This window comes from Oncorhynchus kisutch, linkage group LG3, assembly GCF_002021735.2.
Source record: "Oncorhynchus kisutch isolate 150728-3 linkage group LG3, Okis_V2, whole genome shotgun sequence".
NCBI lineage: Eukaryota > Metazoa > Chordata > Actinopteri > Salmoniformes > Salmonidae > Oncorhynchus > Oncorhynchus kisutch.
In genome coordinates, this window is record NC_034176.2 from 32,234,391 (window position 1) to 32,261,337 (window position 26,947).

The following is a 26,947-nucleotide window of genomic DNA, read 5'->3' on the forward strand; positions in this document are numbered from 1 at the left end:
GACTCACCGCTGCAAACCAAGAGTATTGCTCGTAGGAGTTTAAATTACTTGGCTGTAAAATCATGACTGAAACCCATTTTTTATCTTTATTTATCTAAATTAGTTAAGAACAAATTCTTGTTTACAATGATGGCCCAACCCGGGTGACACTGCCAATTGAGCGCCGCCCTATAGGACTCCTAATCACAGCAGGTTGTGCTACAGTCTGGATTTGAACCAGGGTGTCTGTAGTGACGACTCTAGCATTGAGATGCAGTGCCTCAGACCGCTGCGCAACTTGGGAGCCTGTATGTTTGCCTACCACTGTTGCACAACTTCTAGTGAGAAGAGAACTCCTGAGTGGCACAGTGGTGTAAGACGCTGCATCTCGGTGCTAGAGGCGTGCGTCCCTACAGACCCTGGTTCAATTCCATTCCATTCTCAACCGGCCATAATTGAGAGGCCCATAGGGCGGTGCACAATTGGCCCAGTGTCGGCTGGGGCAGGCTGTCATTGTAAATAATTTGTTTTTAATGGACTTGCCTAGTTAAATAAAGGTTAATTGAAGACAATGAACTAGCTGAGGCGCGGGACTCCAGTAGCCTAGATGGCGGTATGCCTCACTAATGTACCCGCTGCCATGACCAACGAAGAAGACTGTTACCCATAGTGCTTTGCGTTGGAACTGGAAACTACGAGCTTAATGGATAAATGAACGTTCTGGATTTTATTTACCGTATTTTATATCGTTTTGGTGAGTATATCGTGTGTGGTGCCTGCAATAATTTATTGCTACTTTGATAGCTAGCTTGTGTATTTACTAACTTTAGCTGGCTAGCATCGTTATAAAAAATATTTGCCATTTTGGCCAGATCATAGGTATAAAGGACTCATCGTGGATAACTCAGTTTGTCATGGACATAATCACATATTGCCTGGAAAGCCGACATTGAATTCTACGTCGGCAGCATTGAGCGTTTGAATCAGGAAAGTTTCCTCTCATGACCTCTACAAAGCCTCCACTTTACTGGTTGTCCGACCATGCGGTTGGCCCTTTATCCACAGAATTGTAATTACATCAACTTTTCAAAGCGCTAGTGTGTTCAGAGTTATCATCTGAAGCAGGAGCATGTAACGTGCACGGCGCATGCTTCGGGTGCTATACATTTGAATGCATCAGAATCTCAGCATTAATCATGCTACAACGCACCAATAGGATCTCGCTAGCTCCTGCGTGGCTTTGCTCACCTCCTTGCTGGTTCTACGCACTGCTTCATTTGCTCTCACTGTAAACGACATTCTTTTGGGTTAGTTATAGCTTTGATATTTGCACAACGGAAAGCATTCAAGTGAAATGTCTCCCGCATTTAACCCAACCCCTCTGATTGATACCATTCAATTGACTCTATTCCAGCCAATTATTATGAGCTGTCCCCCCCTCAGCATCCTCCACTGTACTTAACCTGAATCCAGAAAATGAATGCAAACATTGTTATACTATTTGTTATGTTCTGTTAATTACTGATGTCCCCTTTAAGGATGGAGCACCCTTGGTCATGCGCAGTGTTGTTCTATGTTATTCTGGTACTAACTCTGAGTAAATGTGAAGCTCCAGTTCAATTGCTTTGTATTCCGAGTCTTTCTTATTATATAAATAAGTACTAAGTGTTAAGACACTACACTATTGATAGTTTCAGCTGATTTCAGGGTTTGTATATTGATTCATCTCAAATGTCATCTGATGAATTTGTTCCAGACTGAATTGTTGAATCAAACTTTTTGCCGCCAGCTCCTGATATCAGGGCCTGAAATCGCCAAGTGCGCCCAGCTATATCCTGTCCCGAGTTTGTTTTACACGGTTTTCCATGGTTAAGCTAGCTGGCTAGTTTAACAATGCTGGTTTTAGTCATCTTGGCCAAACTTCTTAAATATTGCATTGACTTAACGAGTCACACTATTATGCAACTTTTTTCGCTGGAACTAAACTTAAATGCATTGTTTAGTTGAATAGTCATGGCTGCTGGTTCGAGTTATCTGTCGTGTCGTAAGACAACGGTGGCGAAGCTTATCATTGCTACTTAATTAAAGTAAAATATTTAACTTTTTGGGTGACCAACCAAATTCACAGAAATGTTAGTTATATCTGTCACTCATTGAACGTCTAAGTGGTGGATCTGTTCTATTTGCACTATTTCTATGCTTCCCAGTCTGAAGTTTTGTTTTTGCGTACAATGTGGTTATTTATTTAAAATATTTCTGCGGTTTCGATGGTACAATGATTCTCTATACTTTGTTTTGTCGAACTGAAATTCGGCAAACTATTCAATGTTTCTACTAGGAAATGGCGGAGCGATTTCTGCATAATGTACCTTGAGCTCCAGCGGAGTCATTGGCTAGGGTTAGCTGGACGTTTCTGACTGGTCTTGGAACTGTGACAACGGACAGCCTCTACCCGCATTGCTCGATGGGGTATCTAGCGATTTTTTTTGTTGTTGCCATCACAGCCAGATATGTACAGTCTTGTACCATTTAACCTTTACTAAACTGATATATTTATTGATTTACAGTGCATTCAGAAAGTATTCAGACCCCTTCACTTTTCCACATTTTGTTTACCTTAACCGTATTCTTAAACAGATGAAATATTCCCCCCCCTTAATCTGCACACACATCCCCATAATTATAAAGCAAAAATGGGTTTAGAATTTTTTTGCACATTTTTTTTTTTTTTTACAGAAGTCACATTTATATACAGTTGAAGTCAGAAGTTAGGTTACACCTAGGTTGGAGTCATTAAAACTTGTTTTTCAACCACGCCACAAATTTCTGGTTAACAAACTATAGATTTGGCAAGTCTGTTAGGACATCTACTTTGTGCATGAAGTAATTTTTCCAACAATTGTTCAGACTGTGAAATAACCTATCACAATTCCAGTGGGTCAGAAGTTTACATACACTAGTTGACTGTGCCTTTAAACAGCTTGTAAAATTCCATAAAATGATTTCATGGCTTTAGAAGCTTCTGACAGACAAATTTACATCATTTGACTCAATTGGAGGTGGAGATGTATTTCAAGGCCTACCTTCAAACTCAGTCTCTCTGATTGACATCATGGGAAAATCAAAAGAAATAAGCCAAGACCTCAGAAAAAAAATTGTAGACCTCCACAAGTCTGGTTCATCCTTGGAAGTAATTTACAAACACCTGAAGGTCCCACATTCATCTGTACAAACAATAGTACGCAAGTATAAACTCCATGGGACCACGCAGCTGTTATACCGCTCAGGAAGGAGACTCATTCTGTGTCCTAGAGATGAACTGACGTTGGTGCGAAAAGTGCAAATCAATCCCAGAGCAACAGCAAAGGACATTGTGAAGATGCTGGAGGAAACGGGTACAAAAGTATCTACAGAGGGGCAAAAAAGTATTTAGTCAGCCACCAATTGTGCAATTTCTCCCACTTAAAAAGACGAGAGGCCTGTAATTTTCATCACTTCAACTATGACAGACAAAATGAGAATTTTTTTCTCCAGAAAATCGGATTTTTAATGAATTTATTTGCAAATTATGGTGGAAAATAAACATTTGTTATTGACAATTCTTATCTCAATACTTTGTTATATACCGTTTGTTGACAATGACAGAGGTCAAACGTTTTCTGTAAGTCTTCACAAGGTTTTTTAAGTGGGAGAACTTGCACAATTGGTGGCTGACTAAATACTTTTTTCCCCCACTGTATATCGACATAACCTGAAAGGCCACTCAGCAAGGAAGAAACCTCTGCTCCAAACCCACCATAAAAGAGCCAGACTACGGTTTGCAGCTGCACATGGGGACAAAGTTCATATGTTTGGAGAAATGTCCTCTGGTCTGATGAAACAAAAATATAACTGTTTGGCCATAATGACCATCGTTATGTTTGGAGGAAAAAGGGGGACGCTTGCAAGCCGAAGAACACCATCCCAACCGTGAAGCACGGGGGTGGCAGCATCATGTTGTGAGGGTGCTTTGCTGCAGGAGGGACTGGTGCACTTCACAAAATAGATGACATCATGAGGAAAGAAAATGGTGGATATATTGAAGCAACATCTCAAGACATCAGTCAGGAAGTTAAAGCTTGGTCACAAATGGGTCTTCCAAATGGACAATGACCCCAAGCATACTTCCAAAGTTGTGTCAAAATGGCTTAAGGACAACAAAGTCAAGATATTGGAGTGGCCATCACAATGCCCTGACCTCAAGCCTATAGAACATTTGTGGGCAGAACTAAAAAAACCTGTGCAAGCAAGGAGGCCTACAAACTTGACTCTGTTACACCAGCTCTGTCAGGAGGAATGGGCCAAAATTCACCCAACTTATTGTGGGAAGCTTGTGGAAGGCTACCCAAAACGTTTGACCCAAGTTAAACAATTTAAAGGCAATGCTACCAAATACTAATTGAGTGCATGTAAACCTCTGACCCACTGGGAATGTGATGAAAGAAATAAAAGCTGAAATAAATCACTCTACTATTCTGACATTTCACATTCTTAAAATAAAGTGGTAATCCTAACTGACCTAAAAACAAGGGAATTTTTACCAGGATTAAATGTCAGGAATTGTAAACTGAGTTTAAATGTATTTGGCTATGGTGTAGGTAAACTTCTGACTTCAACTGTACAAGTATTCAGACCCTTTACTCAGTACTTTGAAGCACCTTTGGCAGCGATTACAGCCTCAAGTCTTCCTGGGTATGGCACTACAAGCTTGGCACACCTGTATTTCGTGAGTTTCTCCCATTTCTTCTCTGCAGATTCTCTCAAGCTCTGTCAGGTTGGATGGGGAGTGTTGCTGCACAACTATTTTTAGGTTTTTCCAGAGATGTTCGATCGAGCTCTGGCTGGGCCACTCAAGGACATTTCAGAGACTTGTTCTGAAGCCACTCCTACCTTGTCTTGGCTGTGTGCTTAGGGTCATTGTCCTGTTGGAAGTTGAGCCTTCGCCCCGGTCTGAGGTCCTGGGCACTCTGGAGCAGGTTTAAGTATCTCAGGACTTTGCGCCATTCATCCTTCCCTCAATCCTAACTATTCTCCCAGTCCCTGCCGCTGAAAAATATCCCAACAGCATGATGCTGCCACCATGCTTCACCATAGAGATTGTGCCAGGTTTCCTCCAGAAGTGCCGCTTGACATTCAGTCCAAAGAGTTCAGTATTGGTTTCATCAGACCAGCTATTTTTTTTCTCATTGTCTGAGAGTCTTATGTGCTTTTGGCACATTCCAAGCAGGCTGTCATTTGCCTTTTACTAGGAGTGGTTTCCATCTGTCCACTCTACCATAAAGGCCTGATTGGTCGAGTGTTGCTGAGATGGTTGTCCTTCTGGAAGGTTCTCCCATCTCCACAGAGGAACTCTGAAGCTCTCTGAGTGACCATTGGGTTCTTGGTCACCTTCCTGACCACGGCCTTTCCCTCCCGATTGCTCAGTTTGACCGGGCTGCCAGCTCTAGGAAGAGCCTTGGTGGTTCCAATCTTAAGAATGATGAAGGCCACCGTGTCTTTGGGGACCTTCAATGCTGTATAAATGTTTTTGTACCCTTCCCCAGATCTGTGCCTTGAGACAATCCTGTCTCAGAGCTCTATAGACAATTCCTTCAACCTCATGGCTTGGTTTTTGATCTGACATGCACTGTCAACTGTGGGACCTTATATGGAAAGGTTTGTGCCTTTCTAAATCATGTCCAATCAACTGAATTTAACAAAGGTGGACTCCAATCAACTCGTAGAAACATCTCACAGATGATCAATGGAAACAGGATGCAACTGAGCTCAATTTTGAGTCTCATAGCAAAGGCTCTGAATGCTTATGTAAATAAGATATTTTAGTAATTGTTTTGTTGACATTTGCAGAAATTTCTATTTTTCACTTTGTCATTATGGGGTATTGTGTCAATTGATGAAAAACATTTAATCATTTTTAGAATAGGGCTGTAACATAATGTGTAAAAAGGGAAGGGGTCTGAATACTTTCTGAATGCACTGTAAATCTGACTTTATTCGTGTGAGTAATCCAAGAATGTTACGCGTTAATTGACACGAACGCCAATGGCTAGATTTCCTCCGATCTCCTCATCACCACTCTATTGCCATTGAGGGTTTCCACCATGCTTCCGTTGTCAACTGGGTTGGGATTTCTATAGGTTTTGCAGACACTATAATGGCACAGAAAAAAAGGCAAGTCCTCTATCTCTATGGGACAGAGATAGGAATCTCCATTGGATTTGTATTAGTCCCCATTATGTATGTTGCCCGTACATTGCCAATGGGCTATGCGGTGTATTCTGGGTACAATCCTGCAAAGAAAGCACTCCTTCAAGGAGTCAATTGTGGCGGCAGGGTAGCCTAGTGGTTAGAGTGTTGGACTAGTAACCGGAAGGTTGCAAGTTCAAACCCCCGAGCTGACACGGTCTGTCGTTCTGCCCCTGAACAGGCAGTTAACCCACTGTTCCTAGGCCGTCATTGAAAATAAGAATTTGTTCTTAACTGACTTAACTAGTTAAATAAAGGTAAAAAAAATAAATAAAACCCAACATGTGCATCAATTAAGTGAACTAGAAGCTCAACATTACAAATATTTTCTGAGATTTGAGAATTCATTCTCTGTAATGTCATGATTTCAAAGCTATAATACATGTACTTTCGAGGAAAATATGCATGTCACTCGTACTTTTTAAATGGATTGTGTTATGTTAGCAACTGCGTTACGCAGCATGACAATGAACGTGATTGGTTGACAGTCTGTTGGGTGGGGCGTTATATGTTTCTCCATTCATTGGCCACTGGGATTCCTATCTCCACCTTTCGCCAATATCTCTGTCGTGCCTAGCGTATCTAGCTAGCTTTCTATATAAATACGTTTTCTCTATTTAGTGTCCTCTGACCTTCACAAGCCATGTCTGATGCCCTGAAGAAGCGCAAGTCGAAAGTGCTCCGCAGCGAGACGGGCACACCGGAGGGGAAATGCGGCCGCGGAGAAGGGGACCAGGTGAGCACTAGTCTCTCTAGACAGACAGGTTACCTTCCACAATATACCAATGGTGTGGTTGTCTGGGTTTTCAAATCTAGGTGAGCAAAGGAGTGAACAGCAGATACGGGTGGGCGGGCGCAAGTTGAGAACTGTAGGGCGAGGGGAGGCAGAGGAGTATGTAGGGAGCGTTACTTAAATTGACTGTGTGTGTTTTCAGGACATACGTGTGTACAGTGAGGAGGTGGAGCTAGATGGCAGGGACCCTGAAGAGGACTACCAGCAGTATAAACTGACCTGTGAAGCTCTGGCCAAACTGATGAACGACATCCAGGAGCTGAAAGCCAACGGTGCCAAGGATGGGGTGAGACACACACTCAGTCAGAAAATGAGTGTCCTTTACAATCAGACGCTACTCCGTCTTATAAGAGAATTGCTCTAACCCCCATGATGGCTGCCCTTCCCTCCAGTGTGTTGAGGTAGAGGAGAAGAGGATGCAGAGCTGTATCCACTTTATGAGCCTGAAGAAACTCAACCGCCTGGCTCACATGAGACTGAAGAGGGGGAGAGACCAGACACATGAGGTACTTATACAAACAGTGAGGTCCAAAAGTATTTGGACAGTAGCAAGGTTTCCGTCCAGTTGGTGACAAATTTTCATGCAAATATTATAGAATCCACATAAAGAAAATACGCTTATTTTCCCACCAATAGTGGGTTGACACCAAACGGACTTGTTACGGGTAATAAATCAGTGATGACTTATTGAACGCAATGTACTTTTTCACTCAAGTTTTCATGTACCAAATAAAAATCTAAAGTTCAATGTGTTCCCATCACATTTTCAACTATACAGATACACGACATGGCCAAAAGTGTGTGAACACCTGCTCGTCGAACATCTCATTCCAAAATCATGAGCATTAATATAGAGTTGAGCCCCCCCCCGTTTGCTGTTATAACAGCCTCCACTCTTCTGGAAAGGCTTTCCACTAGATGTTGGAACATTGTTGCGGGGACTTGCTTCCATTCAGCCACGAGCAGTAGTGAGGTAGGGCACTGGTGTTGGGTAATTAGGCCTGGCTCGCAGTCGGCGTTCAAATTCATCCCAAAGGTGTTCGATGAGGTAGAGGTCAGGGCTCTGTGCAGGCCATTCAAGCTCTTCCACACTGATTTCGACAAACCATTTCGTATGGACCTCGCTTTGTGCACAGGGACATTGTCATGCTGGAACAGGAAAGGGTCTACCCCAAACTGTTGCCACAAAGTTGGAATCACAGAATCGTCTAGAATGTCCAGAATCTTCTATGCTGTAGCGTAAAGATTTCACTTTACTGGAACTAGGAGGCCTAGCCCAAACCATGAAAAACAGCCCCTGATCATTATTCCTCCTCCACCAAACTTTACAGTTGTCACTATGCATTCGGGCAGGTAGCGTTCTCCTGGATTCCGCCAAACCCAGATTTGTCCGTCCGACTGCCAAAGAATGCATTTCCACTGCTCCAGAGTCCAATTGCGGCGAGCTTTACACCATTCTAGCTGACGCTTGGCATTGCGCATGGTGATCTTAGACTTGTGTGTGGCTGCTCGGCCATGGAAACCCATTTCATGAAGCTGCTCACAAACAGTTCTTGTGCTGATGTTGCGTCCAGAGGCAGTTTGGAACTCGATAGTGAGTGTTGTAACAGAGGACAGACCGTTTTAAGTGCTACGCGCTTCAACATTTTGGTACCCTTCCCCAGATCTGTGCCTCGACACAATCCTGTCTCGGAGCTCTACAGACAATTCCTTCGACCTCATTAACATTTATTTGACCTATTGATTTTAACTAGGCAAGTCAGTTAAGAACAAATTCTTATTTTCAATGACTGCATAGGAATAGTGGGTTAACTGCCTTGTTCAGGGGCAGAACGACAGATTTTTTTTTTACCTTGTCAGCTCGTGTATTCGATCTTGCAACCCTTCGGTTACTAGTCCAACGGTCTAACCACTAGGCTACCTGTTGCCCCCAAATCATGTCCAATCAACTGAATTTACCACAGGTGGACTCCAAGTTGTAGAAACATCTCAAGCATGATAAATGGAAACAGGATGCACCTGAGATCAATTTTGAGTCTCATAGTAAACGGTCTGAATACTTAGGTAAATAATGTATTTTAGATCTTTTTGTTGAAATTTGCAAACATTTATTAACAACCTGTATTATGAGGGGGGGATTAATGTAATACATTTTAGAATAAGTCTGTAACGTAACAAAATGTGGAAAAGGGAAGAAATCCAGTTATGCCCTCCAACGAACCATCAAATCAGAGAGTAGAAGGGGGACAATGCAAATAGTCTGGGTAGACATTTGATTAGATGTTCAGGAGTCTTGTGGCTTGGGGTAGAAGCTGGTTAGAAGCCTCTTGGACCTAGACTTGGCGCTCAGGTACCACTTGTCGTGCGGTAGCAGAGAGAGCAGTCTGACTAGGGTGGCTGGAGTCTTTGACAATTTTTAGGGCCTTCCTCTGACACCGCCTGGTATAGAGGTCCTGGATGGCAGGAAGCTTGGCCCCGGTGATGTACTTGGCTGTACGCACTACCCTCTGTAGTACCTTGCGGTCGGAGGCCGAGCAATTGCTATACCAGGCAGTGATGCAAGCGTCAGGATGCTCTCAGTGGTGCAGCTGTAGAACGTTTTGAGGATCTGAGGACCCATGCCAAATTTTGAGGAGGAATGGGTTTTGTCGTGTCCTCTTCATGACTGTCTTGGTGTGCTTGGATCATGTTAGTTTATTGGTGACGCCAAGGAACTTGAAACTCTCAACCTGCTCCAGTACAGCCCCGTCAATGAGAATGAGGGTGTGCTCGGTCGTCCTTTTCCTGTAGTCCACAATCATCTCCGTTGTCTTGATCGCATTGAGGGAGAGGTTGTTGTCCTTGCACCACACAGTCAGGTCTCTGACGACCTCCTTATAGGCTGCCTCATTGTTTTTGGTGATCAGGCCTATCACTGTTGTGTCATCGACAAACTTAACGATGGTGTTGGCGTCGTGCCTGGCCGTGCAGTCATGAGTGAACAGGGAGTATAGGAGGGGAATGAGCACGCACCCCTGAGGTGCTCCCGTGTTGAGGATCATTGCGGCAGATGTGTTGTTACCTACCCTTACCACCTGGATGCTGCCTGTCAGGCAGGCCAGGATCCAGTTGCAGAGGGAGGTGTTTAGTCCCAGGGTCCTTAGCTTAGTGATTAGCTTTGAGGGTACACTATGGTGTTGTCAATGAGTAGCATTCTCACATGGTGTTCCTTTTTGTCCAGGTGGGAAAGGGCAGTGTGGAATGCAATAGAGATTGCATCATCTGTGGATATGTTAGGGTGTTATGCAAATTGGAGTGGGTCTAGGGTTTATGGGATAATGGTGTTGATGTGAGCCATGACCAGCCTTTCAAAGTTTCTCATGGCTACATGTAGTCATTTATGCAGATTACCTTAGTGTTCTTGGGCACAGGCACTCTGGTTGTCTGCTTAAAACATGTTGGTATTACAGTCAGACAGGGAGAGGTTGAAAATGTCAGTGAGACACTTGCCAGTTGGTCTGCTCATGCTCAGAGTACACGTCCTGGTAATCCGTCTGGCCCTGCGGCCTTGAGAATGTTTACTTGTGTAAAGGTCTTACTCACATCGGCTGCGGAGAGTGTGATCACACAGTCGTCCGGAACAGCTGATACTTTTCATGAATGTTTCATTGTTACTTGCTTCGAAGTGAAAATATAAGTAGTTTAGCTTGTCTAGTAGGCTTGTGTCACTGGGCAGCTCTCGGCTGTGCTTCCCTTTTGTAGTCTGTAATAGTTTACAAGCCCTGCCACATCCGACGAGCTTCGGAGCCGGTGTAGTGCGATTGTAGGCATCAGGATCTTGTCACGTTATCACTGCATTCAAATTACCATTGATAAAATTAAATTGTGTCTGTTGTCCATAGCTTATGCCTGCCCATACCATAACCCTACTGCCACCATGGGGCACTCTGTTCACAACGTTGACATCAGCAAACAGCTTGCCCACACAACACCATACACATTGCCTGTGTTTGTGAGGCTTGTACATACTGTCAAATTCTCTAAGATTATGTTGGAGGCAGCTTATGGTAAAGAAATTGATGTTAAATTCTCTGGCAACAGCTCCGGTGAACATTCCTGCAGTCAGCATGCCAATGGCACGCTCCCTCAACTTGAGACATCTGTGGCATTGTGTTGTGTGACAACTGCACATTTTAGAGTGACCTTATATTGTCCCCAGCACAAGGTGCACCTGTCTAATGATCATGTTAAACCTGTTTGGGAAAGGCGTGCCGCTAGTGGGACACCTCGATAAAATCTGGTGAAATTGCAGAGCGCCAAATTAAATTACTATAAATATTTAACCGTCATAAAATCACAAGTGTAATACATCAAAATAAAGCTTAACTTGTTGTTAATCCAGCCACCCTGTCAGATTTCAAAAAGGCTTTACGGTGAAAGCAAACCATGCGATTATCTGAGGACAGCGTCCCGCATACCAACACATGGAAAACATATCTCAACCAGGCAGGTGCAACACGGAAGTCAGATATAGCAATGTAAAAAATGCCTTACCTTTGAAGATCTTCTTCTGTTGGCACTCCAAAAGGTTCCAGTTACATCACAAATGGTCCTTTTGTTCGATAATGTCCTTCTTTATATCCTTAACTGTTTTAGCTGGTGCGCTTCAGTCAATAATACATCCAGTTTCCCTTCATCAAAATTCATACAAAATGAATCTAAACGTTACTAATAAACTTTTCCAAACAAGTCAAACGTTTTGTCACTAAAGCACCTTATACCACCCACCACTGCGACCTGTATGCTCTAGTCGGCTGGCCCTCGCTACATATTCGTCGCCAGACCCACTGGCTCCAGGTCATCTACAAGTCCATGCTAGGTAAAGCTCCGCCTTATCTCAGTTCACTGGTCACGATGGCAACACCCACCCGTAGCACGCGCTCCAGCAGGTGTATCTCACTGATCATCCCTAAAGCCAACACCTCATTTGGCCGCCTTTCGTTCCAGTTCTCTGCTGCCTGTGACTGGAACGAATTGCAAAAATCGCTAAAGTTGGAGACTTATCTCCCTCACCAACTTCAAACATCTGCTATCTGAGCAGCTAACCGATTGCTGCAGCTGTACATAGTCTATCGGTAAATAGCCCACCCAATTTACCTACCTCATCCCCATACTATTTATATGTATTTACTTTTCTGCTCTTTTGCACACCAGTATCTCTACCTGTACATGACCATCTGCTCATTTATCACTCCAGTGTTAATCTGCAAAATTGTAATTATTCACCTACCTCCTCATGCCTTTTGCACACAGTGTATATAGACTATTTTTTTCTTATCTACTGTGTTATTGACTTGTTAATTGTTTACTCCATGTGTAACTCTGTGTTGTCTGTTCACACTGCTATGCTTTATCTTGGCCAGGTCGCAGTTGTAAATGAGAACTTGTTCTCAACTAGCCTACCTGGTTAAATAAAGTTGAAATAAATTAAATTAAATTAAAAAACAACATTTATAATCAAACCTTAGGTATCCTAATACGCGAATAAATGATAAAATGTAAGACTGAGATTAGTATGTTAATTACCGGAGATAGCACGTTCTTTCTGAATTTTCTTCCACACGCTTGGAAACACTACAGCCAAAATAGGAGCCACCTAGAAAAACTACAATTTCTGGGTAATTTTTCCAAAAACCCGCCTGAAACTCTTTCTAAAGACTGTTGACATCTAGTGGAAGCCCTAGGAACTGCAATTTGGGAGGACTTGGACTTATAATTATAGTACGAGCCATTGAAAACAGTGGTAAACTGAAATTATAATTTTTGGGGGATGGTTTGTCCTCGGTGTTTCGCCTGCCATATCAGTTCTGTTATACTGACAGACGTATAATTTTAACAACAGTTTTAGAAAACACTACAATTTCTATCTAAATGTAATTATATGCATATCCTAGCTTCTGGGCCTGAGTGACAAGCAGTTTACTTTGGGAACGCTTTTCATCCGGACGTGAAAATACTGCCCCCTATCCCAAATAAGTTTTAATCGGATTCTTGATATGCCACACCAGGTGGATTGATTTTCTTGGCAAAGGAGAAATGCTCACTAACAGGAATGTAAACAAATTTGTGCACAACAGTTCTCTAAAATAAGCTTTTTGTGCATATGGAACATTTCTGAGATCTTTTATTTCAGCCCATGAAACAACACTTTACGTGTTGCGTTTATATTTTTGCTCAGTGTAGTGATGTAAAATTAACAATGGAGCTCTATACAGGGTGTGCCAGGTCAATGTGCAGGGGTATGAGGTATCTGAGGTAGATATGTACATGAAGGCAGGGTAAAGAGACTAGGCATCCGGATAGATAATAAGAGTAAGAATAGAATACAGAATAGCAGCAGCAAATGATGAGTTTGAAAGTGTGTGGTTGGGGGGGGTTGTAAGTTAGTGTAGTAGTGGGAGTGTTTTTCCAGTGCTTTCAGGAAGTATTCACAAGTTTATTTTTTTTTATTTTTTTTATATTTTTTTTTAAAGAAAGTATTCCTCTTTACTTTTCCACATTTTGTTACAGCCTGAATTTAAAATGCTATTAAATTGAGGGATTGTTTTTGTCACTGGCCTTCACACCCCATAATGTGAAGGTGGAATAATGTTAATTCACAAATGTAGTAACAAAATGTTTGTTTTTTGTGATGCATCCAACAAGCTTGACTCTGCAAACTTGTTGGATGTATTTTCAGTTTGTTTTTGTTTCAGATTATTTTGTGCCCAATAGAAATTCATGGGAAATAACGTATTTTGGAGTAGCATATTGTAAATTAGAATAGAATATGTTCCTAATAATCGTGAATAATGAGTGATGAAGTTGGAGGCATAACACCCCCCCCCCCCCCCCCCCCCCAACACGCAATAAAGACTGTTAACCTCCCCTGTTATTGGTAATGGTGAGAGGTTAGACTGTCTTGGGGTAAGATCTTTGTGCCTCTTAACTTTATCACTCATCATTCTTCACAATTCATTCAACATCATCCATAGTCATGAATGTAGAAGTGTTAAACATTCTATTCTTATTTACAAAAAAAGTGACTCAAATGACACAGTGCATTATTTACCATTCATTCCTATTAAGTACAAAATAATATGAAACGCAACCAAAACAAATGGCAAATGCATCCATCAAGCTTGATGTAGTCATTGCGTGCTAGGAATATGGGACCAAATACTGAACTTGCTGTGATTTCTAAACAGTTCACCTGATATGGATGAAAATACCATCAAATCAAAGCTGACAGTCTGCACTTTAACCTCCATAGTCATGTGCTGGAGTAAAGAGACAAAACAGAACATTTGTCACTGTCCAAATACGTTTAGACCTCACTGTATATCCACTTCCAAACTTTACATTATAGAAAACCCTCTACACACCCACAGCAAAAGCATCTAATACCCCTTCCTCCCCTCTCTCCCTCCAGGGCAAGCAGAGAGTGGATGTGTTGCACCTGCAGCTCCAGAACCTGCTCTATGAGGTCATGCACCTGCAGAAGGAGATCAGCAAGTGTCTGGAGTTCAAGTCAGTACCACGGGGGGGGGGGGGGGGGTCTAATTCACATTTCCTCCAAGTCTATAGGGCTAAGTCCAGGAATGAGAAGCTTCGAGGTTATTGGTCTTTTCTAAGTTGTTGATTTTTGTTTGTGTCCAGGTCTAAACATGAGGAGATAGATCTGGTGAGTGTAGATGAGTTCTACCAGGAGGCCCCCCCTGAGATCTCCCGCACCCCCCTCACCAAGGACGACCCCCACCAACTCACACTGGCCAGGTTGGACTGGGAACTGGAGCAGAGGAAGAGGTGCCACATACACTGAGACACTGTTGTTCCTCTGTAGGTTGGCTAAGCAGTACATGAACTCCCACTTTTCTCTGGTGTGTGTGTGTGTGTGTGTAGGCTGGCTGAGCAGTACAAGGAGTCTCTGTCCAGTAAGGAGAAGATCCAGAAAGGCATTGAGGTGAAGAAGGAACACCTTAGTTCTCTACAACCTGGACTCAACGCTATCATGCAGGTAACACACACACACACACACTCTCTCACACCCCCTAGAACCTGGACGCAATGCGATTACACAGGTACAGTGACGCAAAGTGAACTTAAATATCCCTGGACAGAACAACACCAGTTCCACAGAGCTTTTACAAGTCCAGGGTTCTGTCTGGTATGGATGGCTGGACTTGTGCAAGATAACACGCACTGCAGGCAGGGCCTTCTGAAATGGTGTTGTACCCAGAATGTAACCTACCAGGCCTGAAACCTAAACATGTCTCACTCCCCAGGCATCCCTCCCGGTTCAGGAGTACCTGTCAATGCCGTTTGAACAGACCCAGAGACAGACAGAGATTGCCCGCCACCTTCCCCCCTCTCTCTACGTCCTCCTGGTACAGGCCAGTGCTTACGGACAGGCCTGCGGTGAGTGTTTTTGTATGTTTACTTACATTGAGTTTGCTCATACGCACATCCTTAAACTTTAGGCGCTGGGCTAGTAAAGGATGCTTGTAAAGAACAGGAGGGCCCGCACACTGTTTATGCTCCCAGTTCACCGTTTTATTGACAACAGCTCTTCGCCTGCTTTACTTTCTTGTGAACACGATTTTTGTCATTTTTTTCCTTTGTCAACTGATCAATTTTGTGGCGCGACAAGTCCGGGGACAAGTGGTTTTCATGTTTCTATTTGTGTGTGTTTCAGATAAGAGCCTGAGTGTGTCCATCAGTGGAGATGTGGACGAGGCCAAAGCTCTGTCTAAACCTCCAGAGGACTCCCAGGGTAACACTGCAGCATGCCTGGATGCCTGTTAATGACGTGTGTGTGTGTTCGACAGGGCAGTGGTGAATTAATGAATTGTGTTGGTATTGAAATGTGTCTGTGTTCTGATTTCTCTTCTCTCTAGATGATGATTCTGGTGACTCTGATGCAGAGGAGGAGCAGGAGAAGACGGTCTGTCCCACACCATACTGCCACTAGAGGCCCTTCTAATACCATTCTATACACACACAGACACGCGCACACACACGTCAGTGTCAACGAGTTCACCTATCCTCTACACACATTGTTCCAACAACCTCTGCTGACACACACACAATGTTATAGCAGACAGGGAGGGAGGTCTATTGATCGCTTCCTGACAGGTGCCATGTGGTGGGTTCTGGGAAGCATGGATAAGATGGGTCACTGTAACCCAAGCCCACCCACAGTTGGCAGTCATACTCTTCACTCTCACACGTGTGTCATACTCCTCACACACACACTCCTTCACACACACCTTACACACTCCGACACATATAGCCAAACTTTTTTTATAATTTATTTATTCATCTTTTTGCTGAAGACAACTGTCTGTGATTTGCTTGGTCACATTACTGCTGCTCTGTCACTACACCTCAGCTGACCCTCCCTCCCTTCATCTAGTCTTTCTCTGTGAAATCATTCTGAGGTGAAGGGCAAGCCCAGGTTAACTCTGTCCTCCTTTAGCCAGCTGCAATGATAGATCAGTGAGGATTATAGATTGTGTCCCAAAGAGCACCCTACTCCCTATATAGTGCACTGCTTTAGACCAGGGCCAGATATCCGTACATCTGATTAATTAAGCAATAAGGCACGAAGGGTTGTGGTATATGGCCAATATACCACAGCTAAGGGCTGTTCTTATATTGGCCATATACCACAAACCCCCGAGGTGCCTTATTGCTATTATAAACTGGTTACCAACATAATTGGTATAATTTAATATAATTTAATTTAATATAATTTCATAAATCTCTGAAACTGGAAACACTTATCTCCCTCACTAGCTTTAAGCACCAACTGTCAGAGCAGCTCACAGATTACTGCACCTGTACATAGCCCACCTATAATTTAGCCCAAACAACTACCTCTTTCCCAACTGTATTTAATTTTAATTTATTTATTTATTTTGCTCCTTTGCACCCCATTATTTTTTTTATTTCTACTTTGCACATTCTTCCATTGCAAAACTACCATTCCAGTATTTTACTTGCTATATTGTATTTACTTTGCCATCTTGGCCTTTTTTGCCTTTACCTCCCTTCTCACCTCATTTGCTCACATTGTATATAGACTTGTTTATACTGCATTATTGACTGTATGTTTGTTTTTACTCCATGTGTAACTCTGTGTCGTTTTATCTGTCGAACTGCTTTGCTTTATCTTGGCCAGGTCGCAATTGTAAATGAGAACTTGTTCTCAACTTGCCTACCTGGTTAAATAAAGGTAAAATAAATAAAAAATAAAAAAATTAGAGCAGTAAAAAAAAAAGATCTGGAGTCATTCCTGTCATGTACGGTCTGATATACCACAGCTGTCAACCAATCAGCATTCAGGGCTCGAACCACCCAGCTTAAAATGAGCAGTAGAACATGATGGCATGATAAAATACTAATGGTAATACTCCCCCCTTTGTCTGTCTGTAGAAGAGGAGGCGACCTACTACAGGTGGTCAGCTGGATGATAAGAGACGTGAGATGCTGAAGAGACACCCTCTCTCTCTTTGCCTGGACCTCAAATGCAAAGGTACACATACACTGTTCCTGTGTGACAGGCAGCAGGACCCTGTCGCTGCTTCTCAGTCTCCCTGGGACAGTAGAGGAGAGAGGATCATTCAGCGATATATGATAGGACTGTTAGGAACTGATATTAATCGTGCTGATGAGGATTCTGTGGACAGTGTATATGATGATAAATAGGTGGGTTCTTGAATTTGTCCTATTTCGATGATGGTTCGGTGCATAGATGACAGTGAATAAACTGTTCTTGGGCAATGACATCACTACAGAGGTTACACAAGGTCACCTCTCCTCTCCTGCCTCTGCAGTCAGACAGAACCCAATGACACCCTGAGAGACTGACACACACACGCACACACTGCTTTTAATGCAGCAAACAGCCAAAAATGGCCCGTGGTTTAGAGGACAACAGAGAGAGCAAGAAGAGGCTGATGAAAATATATCTAGAATAAGGTGTGACTGCTGCAGCCCTACACTGCTGCCAGCTCCACCTACACGCACTGTCCGCACCCGCTTGCCTATCAGTGGATGGATGAAGTTACGCCTGCAATGCTGAACCTCCTTCTCTACCTCCCCCTCCCTCTTCTCATCCCCATTTCCTTTCTTCTGCCCCTCGTCTTCTCCCCCTGTCAGCAGGGTATAAACAGTCCCTCTCTTCTCCTTGGCTCAACCTGTCCTATACAGCTACCTACACAGTTGCACTACGTGGCAGAGTGGGGCAGTGACCCCATGACATCATACTATACATTGTACTATATAATTAAGTGTCAATTCACACTGAGATGACTGTTGCAGGTGGAACCTTTTGGCAGAGAGGCAATTTACCCTCCACAGTACATAGATAGCATCCCGCTCACATAGATACGCGTCCCAACTCCCTGTTTGCCGAATAGAATATACATATATACAGTGGGGCAAAAAAGTATTTAGTCAGCCACCAATTGTGCAAGTTCTCCCACTTAAAAAGATGAGAGGCCTGTAATTTTCATCATAGGTACACTTCAACTATGACAGACAAAATGAGGAAAAAAATCCAGAAAATCACATTGTAGGATTTTTAATGAATTTATTTGCCAATTATGGTGGAAAATAAGTATTTGTTCAGTAACAAAAGTTTATCTCAATACTTTGTTATATACCCTTTGTTGGCAATGACGGAGGTCAAACGTTTTCTGTAAGGTTTTCACACACGGTTGCTGGTATTTTGGCCCATTCTTCCATGCAGATCTCCTCTAGAGCAGTGATGTTTTGGGGATGTTGCTGGGCAACATGGACTTTCAACTCCCAAAGAAAGAAATACTTTTTTGCCCCACTGTATATATAAGTATATGGCATCATGCTCACAGACACACCCAGTGAACCTCCTCTCTGTTTCTCTCTCTCTCTCTCTTCCCCCCCCCTCAGACGGCAGTGTGCTGCATCTGTTCAACTACTACCTGATGAACCTGAACATCATGACTGTCAAGGCCAAAGTCTCCACCGCCACAGACCTCACTGGAGCCATCAGCGCAGGGTACGTCTCAGTGACCCGTGTTTGTTGGAGCTTGGGAGTGTGTGACCTGTGCTGTAACAATTGTGTTCTGTGTTCTCTCTCTCTCTTAGGGAGCTGTTAAATTCTGACACGCTGCTCAACTGCCTGTATGCCAATGACCAGGGCCGCGAGACACCCAACCCCGCTAACCGTTACCAGTTTGATAAAGTGGGGTATGGATGCCTCCCTAATGCCAGACCCCTGTATACACACCTTGAACAATTGCTTCAGTATCAATACACATATTGTTTTCTTGCAGGATTAGTTCGTTTGGAGACTACGTGGCAGAGTTGGGTCATCCCTACCTGTGGGTGCAGAGTCTAGGAGGACTGCAGTTCCCAAGTGATGCCCCAGAGGTGTGTGGGTGGCCCTGCCATTGTGTATAGTAAAATGTCTCCTGCTATGGGGTGTGCTTTCTGTGTGTGTGTCTAACCCTGCTATGTGTGTGTGTGTGTGTTTTTCAGGGTTTGCGTGCAGGCAGTTCTCTTAGTGCCAGTCACATGGAGAGCACCATGAAGCTGCTGAGAGGACGAGTCCAGTCACGCCTGGCCCTGCACAAACAGTTCTCCTCACTAGGTATACACACGCCTGGCCCTGCACAAACAGTTCTCCACACTAGGTATACACACGTCTGGCCTGACCACAAACAGTTCTCCTCACTAGGTATACACACACGCCTGGCCCTGCACAAACAGTTCTCCTCACTAGGTATACACACGTCTGGCCTGACCACAAACAGTTCTCCTCACTAGGTATACACACGTCTGGCCTGACCACAAACAGTTCTCCTCATTAGGTACACACACGCCTGGCCCTGCACAAACAGTTCTCCTCACTAGGTACACACACGTCTGGCCTGACCACAAACAGTTCTCCTCACTAGGTATACACACGCCTGGCCCTGCACAAACAGTTCTCCACACTAGGTACACACACGCCTGGCCCTGCACAAACAGTTCTCCTCACTAGGTACACACACGTCTGGCCTGACCATAAACAGTTCTACTCACATTTCTCATCTCCGGCTACACACACAGACAAAATAACCTGTCTCCTGCATGCTGTTGGTATTGTTTGTCTGTTTTCAGAGCACAGTATAGTTCCAGTGTCCACGGAGTGCCAGCACCTGTTCCCTGCTAAGGTTCTCTCCCGCCTGGCTCGCTGGACAACCATGTCACATCAGGAGTACACAGTAAGACACGCACAACCTCCCGTTTTGTTTCATCTCGCTACGCAATCAAGGAGTACACAGGAAGCGCACAATCTTGACTACAACTCAACCTCGCACTCACTATAACTTCTGACTCTCATTGGCACTGCGGTGTAGATGGTGTCGCGATAAAAAGAGTGTAAATCAAGGCGGTTTAATTAAGTAAAACGTATACTGGTAGCTTACTTTTCTTTGTGTGTTCTATCTCTCTAGAATCTGTCGTTCACGCAGCATGTGTCAGATGCAGGTCTGGCTCGGGAAACGGACCTGTTCTTCATGGCTGTGGTGGAGAGAGGAACAGGTAAAGATCAGGGCCCAAAGAGACGATTCACTTCTTAATATATGAAGACATTCCTGACGAAATGGAGGCCTCTCTGTTTTCTTTGTTTGGACCATAAGAAAAGACCATAAGAAAAGTCTGGAACCATAAACTATTTATCCCCCCCCCCCTCAGCTCGTCTTCAGGCTGCAGTGGTGTTGAACCCCCGTTATCCAGAAGTCTCTCCTCTGTTTGCTCTTTCACTCAGCTGGAAGGGCGAATGCAGCGGACGTACAGATGACAACCTTAGAGTGAGTGTATATATATATACACACACACACACACACACACACACACACACACTCATCACACTGAATATGAGACCCTAACCCAGGGGAGGATCTCTATATTCTGTTATGTCCTTTGATGTCACTGGTTAGTCATGCACACCGGCTGTGACTGACATGTGTATCCCCTCCCCCAGGCCATGGAGAGTGAGGTGAATGTGTTTAAGTCAGAGCTCCAGGGGCCCCGCCCAGGGCACCAGCTGCTGACCAATCAGGTGGCTCGTCTCTGTGTCTGTCTGGACGTATACCTGGAGACCGATGGACAGGATGACAGCGTGGAGGGACCACGGGAGTTTCTCAGAGAGAAGATGTGTCTACGCACCGTGAGGTACGTACATACACACGCGCGTACACACTCCTACACTCCTTTCTCAGTAATTCTGACAGCGTGTTTCTCTCTGGTTGTGTTTCAGGGGTCCGAACCGTCTGAAGCCGTTCAAGTACAACCACCCCCAGGGATTCTTCAGTCACCGCTGACCTCCCCCTTAACCCATATCCCTTCACCTCTTATATCTTACAGCTGATTTCATAGCCCACCTCCAGGCTTCTTCAGTCACCCCTGACCTCCCCCTTAACCCCTATCCCTTCACCTCTTATATCTTACAGCTGATTTCATAGCCCACCTCCAGGCTTCTTCTGTCACCCCTGAACTTTACCTTCTGCCTCGTCCCTGCCTTCATATCCCCCTGTTTTTTAATACACCGTAGTTTTGTCTGTTTTAGTTTCACACATTCTGTGAGTTGGTTGGACAATAAAAAGCTAGTGATATTGTTTGAATCAGCAAGTTCTTGGTATTTTTGTGTTATTCTTCGCTGCTATGATTTATGTTCAGCTGTATTTTATCATGAATTACCTCTCCTTTCTTCTTTTAGCTATTGCATATTTCATCATCTCTCCCCCTCCTTTTTTTCTTTTCTCTGCATCGGATCACATTATTTTATGGCTTTTATTATCTTGGCTCAGCACTTCTCTAAGCTGACTCATCCCCACTGGTTCTGGAAATACAGAGAATACATTATCACACACACACACCTACAAATGCATTCCCTGTCCTGTAGTTAGTGTAGTAAGAGCTGATAACAGGACTACTGGTGGACTGCATCACTGCTCTGGATTTAAACAGACATTGGTGCAGCATCACAGAACCCCAGTAGCCCTCTCCCCTGCAGGACATGCATTCCACTGTTAGGATGTAGCCACTGTGTTTTTGGGGGGGCTCCTTATGCCATGGTGATCATTCTGAGGATGTTTTGGCTGCAGGTTCTCTTGTTAATACAGTCATCCATCAGACATAAAGAGGTGACATTTTGCCATTACAACCCCAAGGAGAAATCTAATGATCATGAGGAAAGAATTCAAGGAGAAACGTAACGTTTCTGGTGCTATACAGTCATAATTCAGGGAGATACAGCATCTCGATGTCAACAGAACTTCCTTCAGAAAGTATTCATACCCCTTGAAATATTCCTAATTTTGTTGTGTTACAGCCTTAATTCGAGATGGATTAAATATACAGTACCAGTCACAATTTGACACCTACTCATTCCAGGGTTTTTCTTTATTTCTACTATTTTCTACATTGTAGAATAACAGTGAAGACATAAAAACTATGAAATAACACATGGAATCATGTAGTAACCAAAAATATAAAAATAGAAGAATATAAAATAAAAAATATATTTTGCTTTTTGTAACACTTTGGTTACTAAATTATTCCATGTGTTATTTCATAGTTTTGATGTCTTCACTATTCTACATAGTAGAAAATAATAATACAATTTTTTTTTAAAACCTTGAGTGAGTAGGTGTCAACTTTTGACTGGTGTACTGTACAGTATATATTTTTCTCACCCATCTATGCTCAATACCCCATCATGACACAGTGAAAACATGTTTTTTTATAGAAAGCCAGAAATGACAAATTTACATAAGTATTCACACCGCTGAGTCAATACTTGATTGAAGTACCTTTGGCAGCGATTCCAGCTGTGAGTCTTTCTGGATAAGTCTCGAAGAGCTTTCCACACCTGGAATGTGCATCAATTGCTCATTTTATTATTTTCTAAATTCTTCAAGCTCTGTCAAATTGGTTGAACATTGCTCGACAACCATTTTCAGCTCTTGCCATAGATTTTCAAGGAGATTTAAGTCAAAACTGTAACTCGGACACTCAGGAATATTCCCTTTCTTCTTGGTAAGAAACGCCTTGTGTTTAGGTTATTGTCCTACTGAAAGGTGAATTCATCTCCCAGTGTCTGGTGGAAAGCAGACAACCAAGTGTTTCACTAGGGGTTTGCCTGTGCTTAGCTCCATTCCTTAAATATTTTATCCTGAAACGATTACAAGCATACCCATAACATGATCCAACCACCACTATGTTTAAAAATATGGAGAGTGGTACTCGGTAATGTATTTGCCCCAAACATAACATTTTATTCAGGACAAAAAGTTAATTGCTTTGCCCCTTTTTTTACAGTAATACTTTAGTGCCTAATTGCAAACAGGATGCATATTTTGGAATATTTTTTATTCTGTACAGGCTTCCTTTTCATTCTGTCAATTCGGTTAGTATTGTGGAGTAACTACAATATTGTTGATCCGTCCTCAGTTTTCTATCACAATCATTTAAACTCTGAAACTGTTTTAAAGTCACTATTGGTCTGTCTCATGGTGAAATCTCTGGCTGGTTTCCTTCCTCTCCGGCAACTGAGTGAAGGACACCTGTATTTTCGTCGTGACTGGGTGTATTGATACAACATCCAAAGTGTAATTAATAACTGCACTATGCTCAAAGGAATATTCAATGTATGCATTTTTATTTTTACCCATCTACCAATAGGTGCCCTTCTTCGTGAGGCATTGGAAAACCTCCCTGGTCTTTGTGGTTGAATCTCTTTGAAATTCACTGCTCGACTGCGGGACCTTTTTATAGATAATTTATATGTGTGGGGGACAGAGATGAAGTAGTCATTCAAAATAATATGAAACATTGCACACAGAGTGCGTCCATGCAATTTATTGTTACTTGTTAAGCACATCTTTACTCCTGAACTTACAGTGCCTTGCGAAAGTATTCGGCCCCCTTGAACTTTGCGACCTTTTGCCACATTTTAGGCTTCAAACATAAAGATAGAAAACTGTATTTTTTTGTGAAGAATCAACAACAAGTGGGACACAATCATGAAGTGGAACGACATTTATTGGATATTTCAAACGTTTTTTAACAAATCAAAAACCGCAAAATTATTCAGCCCCCTTAAGTTAATACTTTGTAGCGCCACCTTTTGCTGCGATTACAGCTGTAAGTCGCTTGGGGTATGTCTCTATCAGTTTTGCACATGGAGAGACTGAAATTTTTTCCCATTCCTCCTTGCAAAACAGCTAGAGCTCAGTGAGGTTGGATGGAGAGCATTTGGGAACAGCAGTTTTCAGTTCTTTCCACAGATTCTCGATTGGATTCAGGTCTGGACTTTGACTTGGCCATTCTAACACCTGGATATGTTTATTTTTGAACCATTCCATTGTAGATTTTGCTTTATGTTTTGGATCATTGTCTTGTTGGAAGACAAATCTCCGTCCCAGTCTCAGGTCTTTTGCAGACTCCATCAGGTTTTCTTCCAGAATGGTCCTGTATTTGGCTCCATCCATCTTCCCATCAATTTTAACCATCTTCCCTGTCCCTGCTGAAGAAAAGCAGGCCCAAACCATGATGCTGCCACCACCATGTTTGACAGTGGGGATAGTGTGTTCAGGGTGATGAGCTGTGTTGCTTTTACGCCTAACATAACGTTTTGCATTGTTGCCAAAAAGTTCAATTTTGGTTTCATCTGACCAGAGCACCTTCTTCCACATGTTTGGTGTGTCTCCCAGGTGGCTTGTGGCAAACTTTAAACTACACTTTTTATGGATATCTTTAAGAAATGGCTTTCTTCTTGCCACTCTTCCATAAAGGCCAGATTTGTGCAATATACGACTGATTGTTGTCCTATGGACAGAGTCTCCCACCTCAGCTGTAGATCTCTGCAGTTCATCCAGAGTGATCATGGGCTTCTTGGCTGCATCTCTGATCAGTCTTCTCCTTGTATGAGCTGAAAGTTTAGAGGGACGGCCAGGTCTTGGTAGATTTGCAGTGGTCTGATACTCCTACCATTTCAATATTATCGCTTGCACAGTGCTCCTTGGGATGTTTAAAGCTTGGGAAATATTTTTGTATCCAAATCCGGCTTTAAACTTCTTCACAACAGTATCTCGGACCTGCCTGGTGTGTTCCTTGTTCTTCATGATGCTCTCTGCGCTTTTAACGGACCTCTGAGACTATCACAGTGCAGGTGCATTTATACGGAGACTTGATTACACACAGGTGGATTGTAATTATCATCATTAGTCATTTAGGTCAACATTGGATCATTCAGAGATCCTCACTGAACTTCTGGAGAGAGTTTGCTGCACTGAAAGTAAAGGGGCTGAATAATTTTGCACGCCCAATTTTTCAGTTTTTGATTTGTTAAAAAAGTTTGAAATATCCAATAAATGTCGTTCCACTTCATGATTGTGTCCCACTTGTTGTTGATTCTTCACAAAAAAATACAGTTTTATATCTTTATGTTTGAAGCCTGAAATGTGGCAAAAGGTCGCAAAGTTCAAGGGGGACGAATACTTTCGCAAGGCACTGTATTTAGGCATGCCATAACAAAGGCCTTGAATACTCATTGACTCAAGACATGTCAGTGTTTTAATTTTTTATGAAATTTGTAAAAATATATATTTAAACATAATTCATTATTGGGTATTGTGTATAGGCCAGTGATTTAAAAAAATATGTATATTTTACCTTTATTTAACTGGGCAAGTCAGTTAAGAACAAATTCTTATTTTCAATGACTGCCTAGGAACAGTGGGTTAACTGCCTGTTCAGGGGCAGAACGACAGATTAGTACCTTGTCAGCTCGGGGATTTTAACTTGCAACCTTCCGGTTACTAGTCCAACGCTCTAACCACTAGACTACCCTGCCGACAAATCATAATGGATTACCATTTTAAATTAAGGCCGTAACGCAACATGTGGAAAGAGTCAAGAGGTGTGAATACTTTCTGAAGGCACTGTACATGCGCTCCAGTCCCTATGGAAAACATTGTTTCCATTGTAACTCCACAGAATATCACAACTACTGACTCCACTGTAGTTTCCACAATGATTGTGGACAACTGTCACATCAAGGACATCATAGACAGGACTCTAAAACTGACATTAAAGTCTAATGGAAGCCTTTGTTGTGAAATAAAGGTTGTGATGTCTGTTTATAGCACGTCTCATAATGTGGTCTCACTGCTCTGTCTTTAGCAGCACATGCATGGATAGAGCCTCAGAATAACTGGTGCACCTCCTCTGGCTTGGCAGGTCACTCCAGAATCGATCGATCTAGATGGTGTACGTTATCATACTATTTATGATAATTATGCTTTTGGACTGTTTTGATCCATGTTTACCGTTTCAGCAGGCTAGATTTGTGGAGCAGGTATAGAAGAGAGTTAAAATGAGGGTGCGAAGAGCGACCTAACCTAAGGATAATCGTGAGAGATGTGCAGGGGGCAGCTGTATTCTCTAACTCCAGGATGTTGTGGCGTAGAAAGCAGAGGGGGAGCCGCTCTGTTCAGGTAGCGCTGTTCTCCAGAACACATGATTTATATATGAGCCCAGGCTATGTGACGTCAGAGCAGGGAGGGGAGGTGCACTCCTCAGCCGCAATGCAGTACAGCACACACACACACACCCACATAGTGAGATCCTCACACCTCATCTTCCTCACCTCCGCTGTGCTTCTTTTCATACCACCTCAGTTGGTGTTCCGTTCAGAACTGTTCCTTTCTTCATAGTGTGTATACTGGCATGTACAGTTGAAGTCGGAGGTTTACATACACCTTAGCCAAATACATATAAACTCAGTTTTCACAATTCCTGACATTTAATCCTCATAAAAATTCCCTGTCGTAGGTC

The 26,947-nt window shown here is 43.1% G+C and overlaps 1 protein-coding gene across 3 annotated transcripts; it reads left to right on the forward strand.

The window, feature by feature from the left end:
- The first annotated feature begins 562 nt into the window (after positions 1 to 562).
- On the forward strand, positions 563 to 21,736 carry LOC109880854 (THO complex subunit 5 homolog). Of its 3 annotated transcripts, XR_004205368.1 has the most exons (21): positions 572 to 733; positions 6,886 to 7,000; positions 7,200 to 7,343; positions 7,450 to 7,563; positions 14,508 to 14,605; positions 14,735 to 14,881; positions 14,978 to 15,092; positions 15,361 to 15,493; positions 15,771 to 15,848; positions 15,973 to 16,019; positions 17,513 to 17,612; positions 19,010 to 19,118; positions 19,208 to 19,309; positions 19,396 to 19,492; positions 19,601 to 19,712; positions 20,225 to 20,328; positions 20,560 to 20,647; positions 20,801 to 20,916; positions 21,090 to 21,280; positions 21,366 to 21,495; positions 21,582 to 21,736. XR_004205368.1 is itself a non-coding variant. In XM_020473037.2 (20 exons), the coding sequence occupies exons 2-20, from the start codon at positions 6,908 to 6,910 to the stop codon at positions 21,427 to 21,429; spliced, it is 2,052 nt and encodes a 683-aa protein (XP_020328626.1). In that variant the 5' UTR covers positions 563 to 733; positions 6,886 to 6,907; the 3' UTR covers positions 21,430 to 21,736. The 3 variants fall into 3 exon arrangements, 2 of the variants coding, with proteins under 2 accessions (XP_020328626.1, XP_020328633.1); XM_020473037.2 differs by having other exon boundaries at positions 563 to 733; positions 21,366 to 21,736; XM_020473044.2 differs by lacking the exon at positions 572 to 733 and adding an exon at positions 2,346 to 2,448 and having other exon boundaries at positions 21,366 to 21,736.
- Positions 21,737 to 26,947: the final 5,211 nt, after the last annotated feature.

What these genes read in the sequence shown, in the direction of transcription:
- LOC109880854 (XM_020473037.2), top strand. Translation starts at nt 6,908, where the DNA reads ATGTCTGATGCCCTGAAGAAGCGCAAGTCGAAAGTGCTCCGCAGCGAG. An exon ending in GAACTGGAGCAGAGGAAGAG is followed by an intron (nt 14,882 to 14,977) that starts GTGCCACATACA and finishes GTGTGTGTGTAG; the next exon opens with GCTGGCTGAGCAGTACAAGG. An exon ending in GTACAGATGACAACCTTAGA is followed by an intron (nt 20,917 to 21,089) that starts GTGAGTGTATAT and finishes CCCCTCCCCCAG; the next exon opens with GCCATGGAGAGTGAGGTGAA.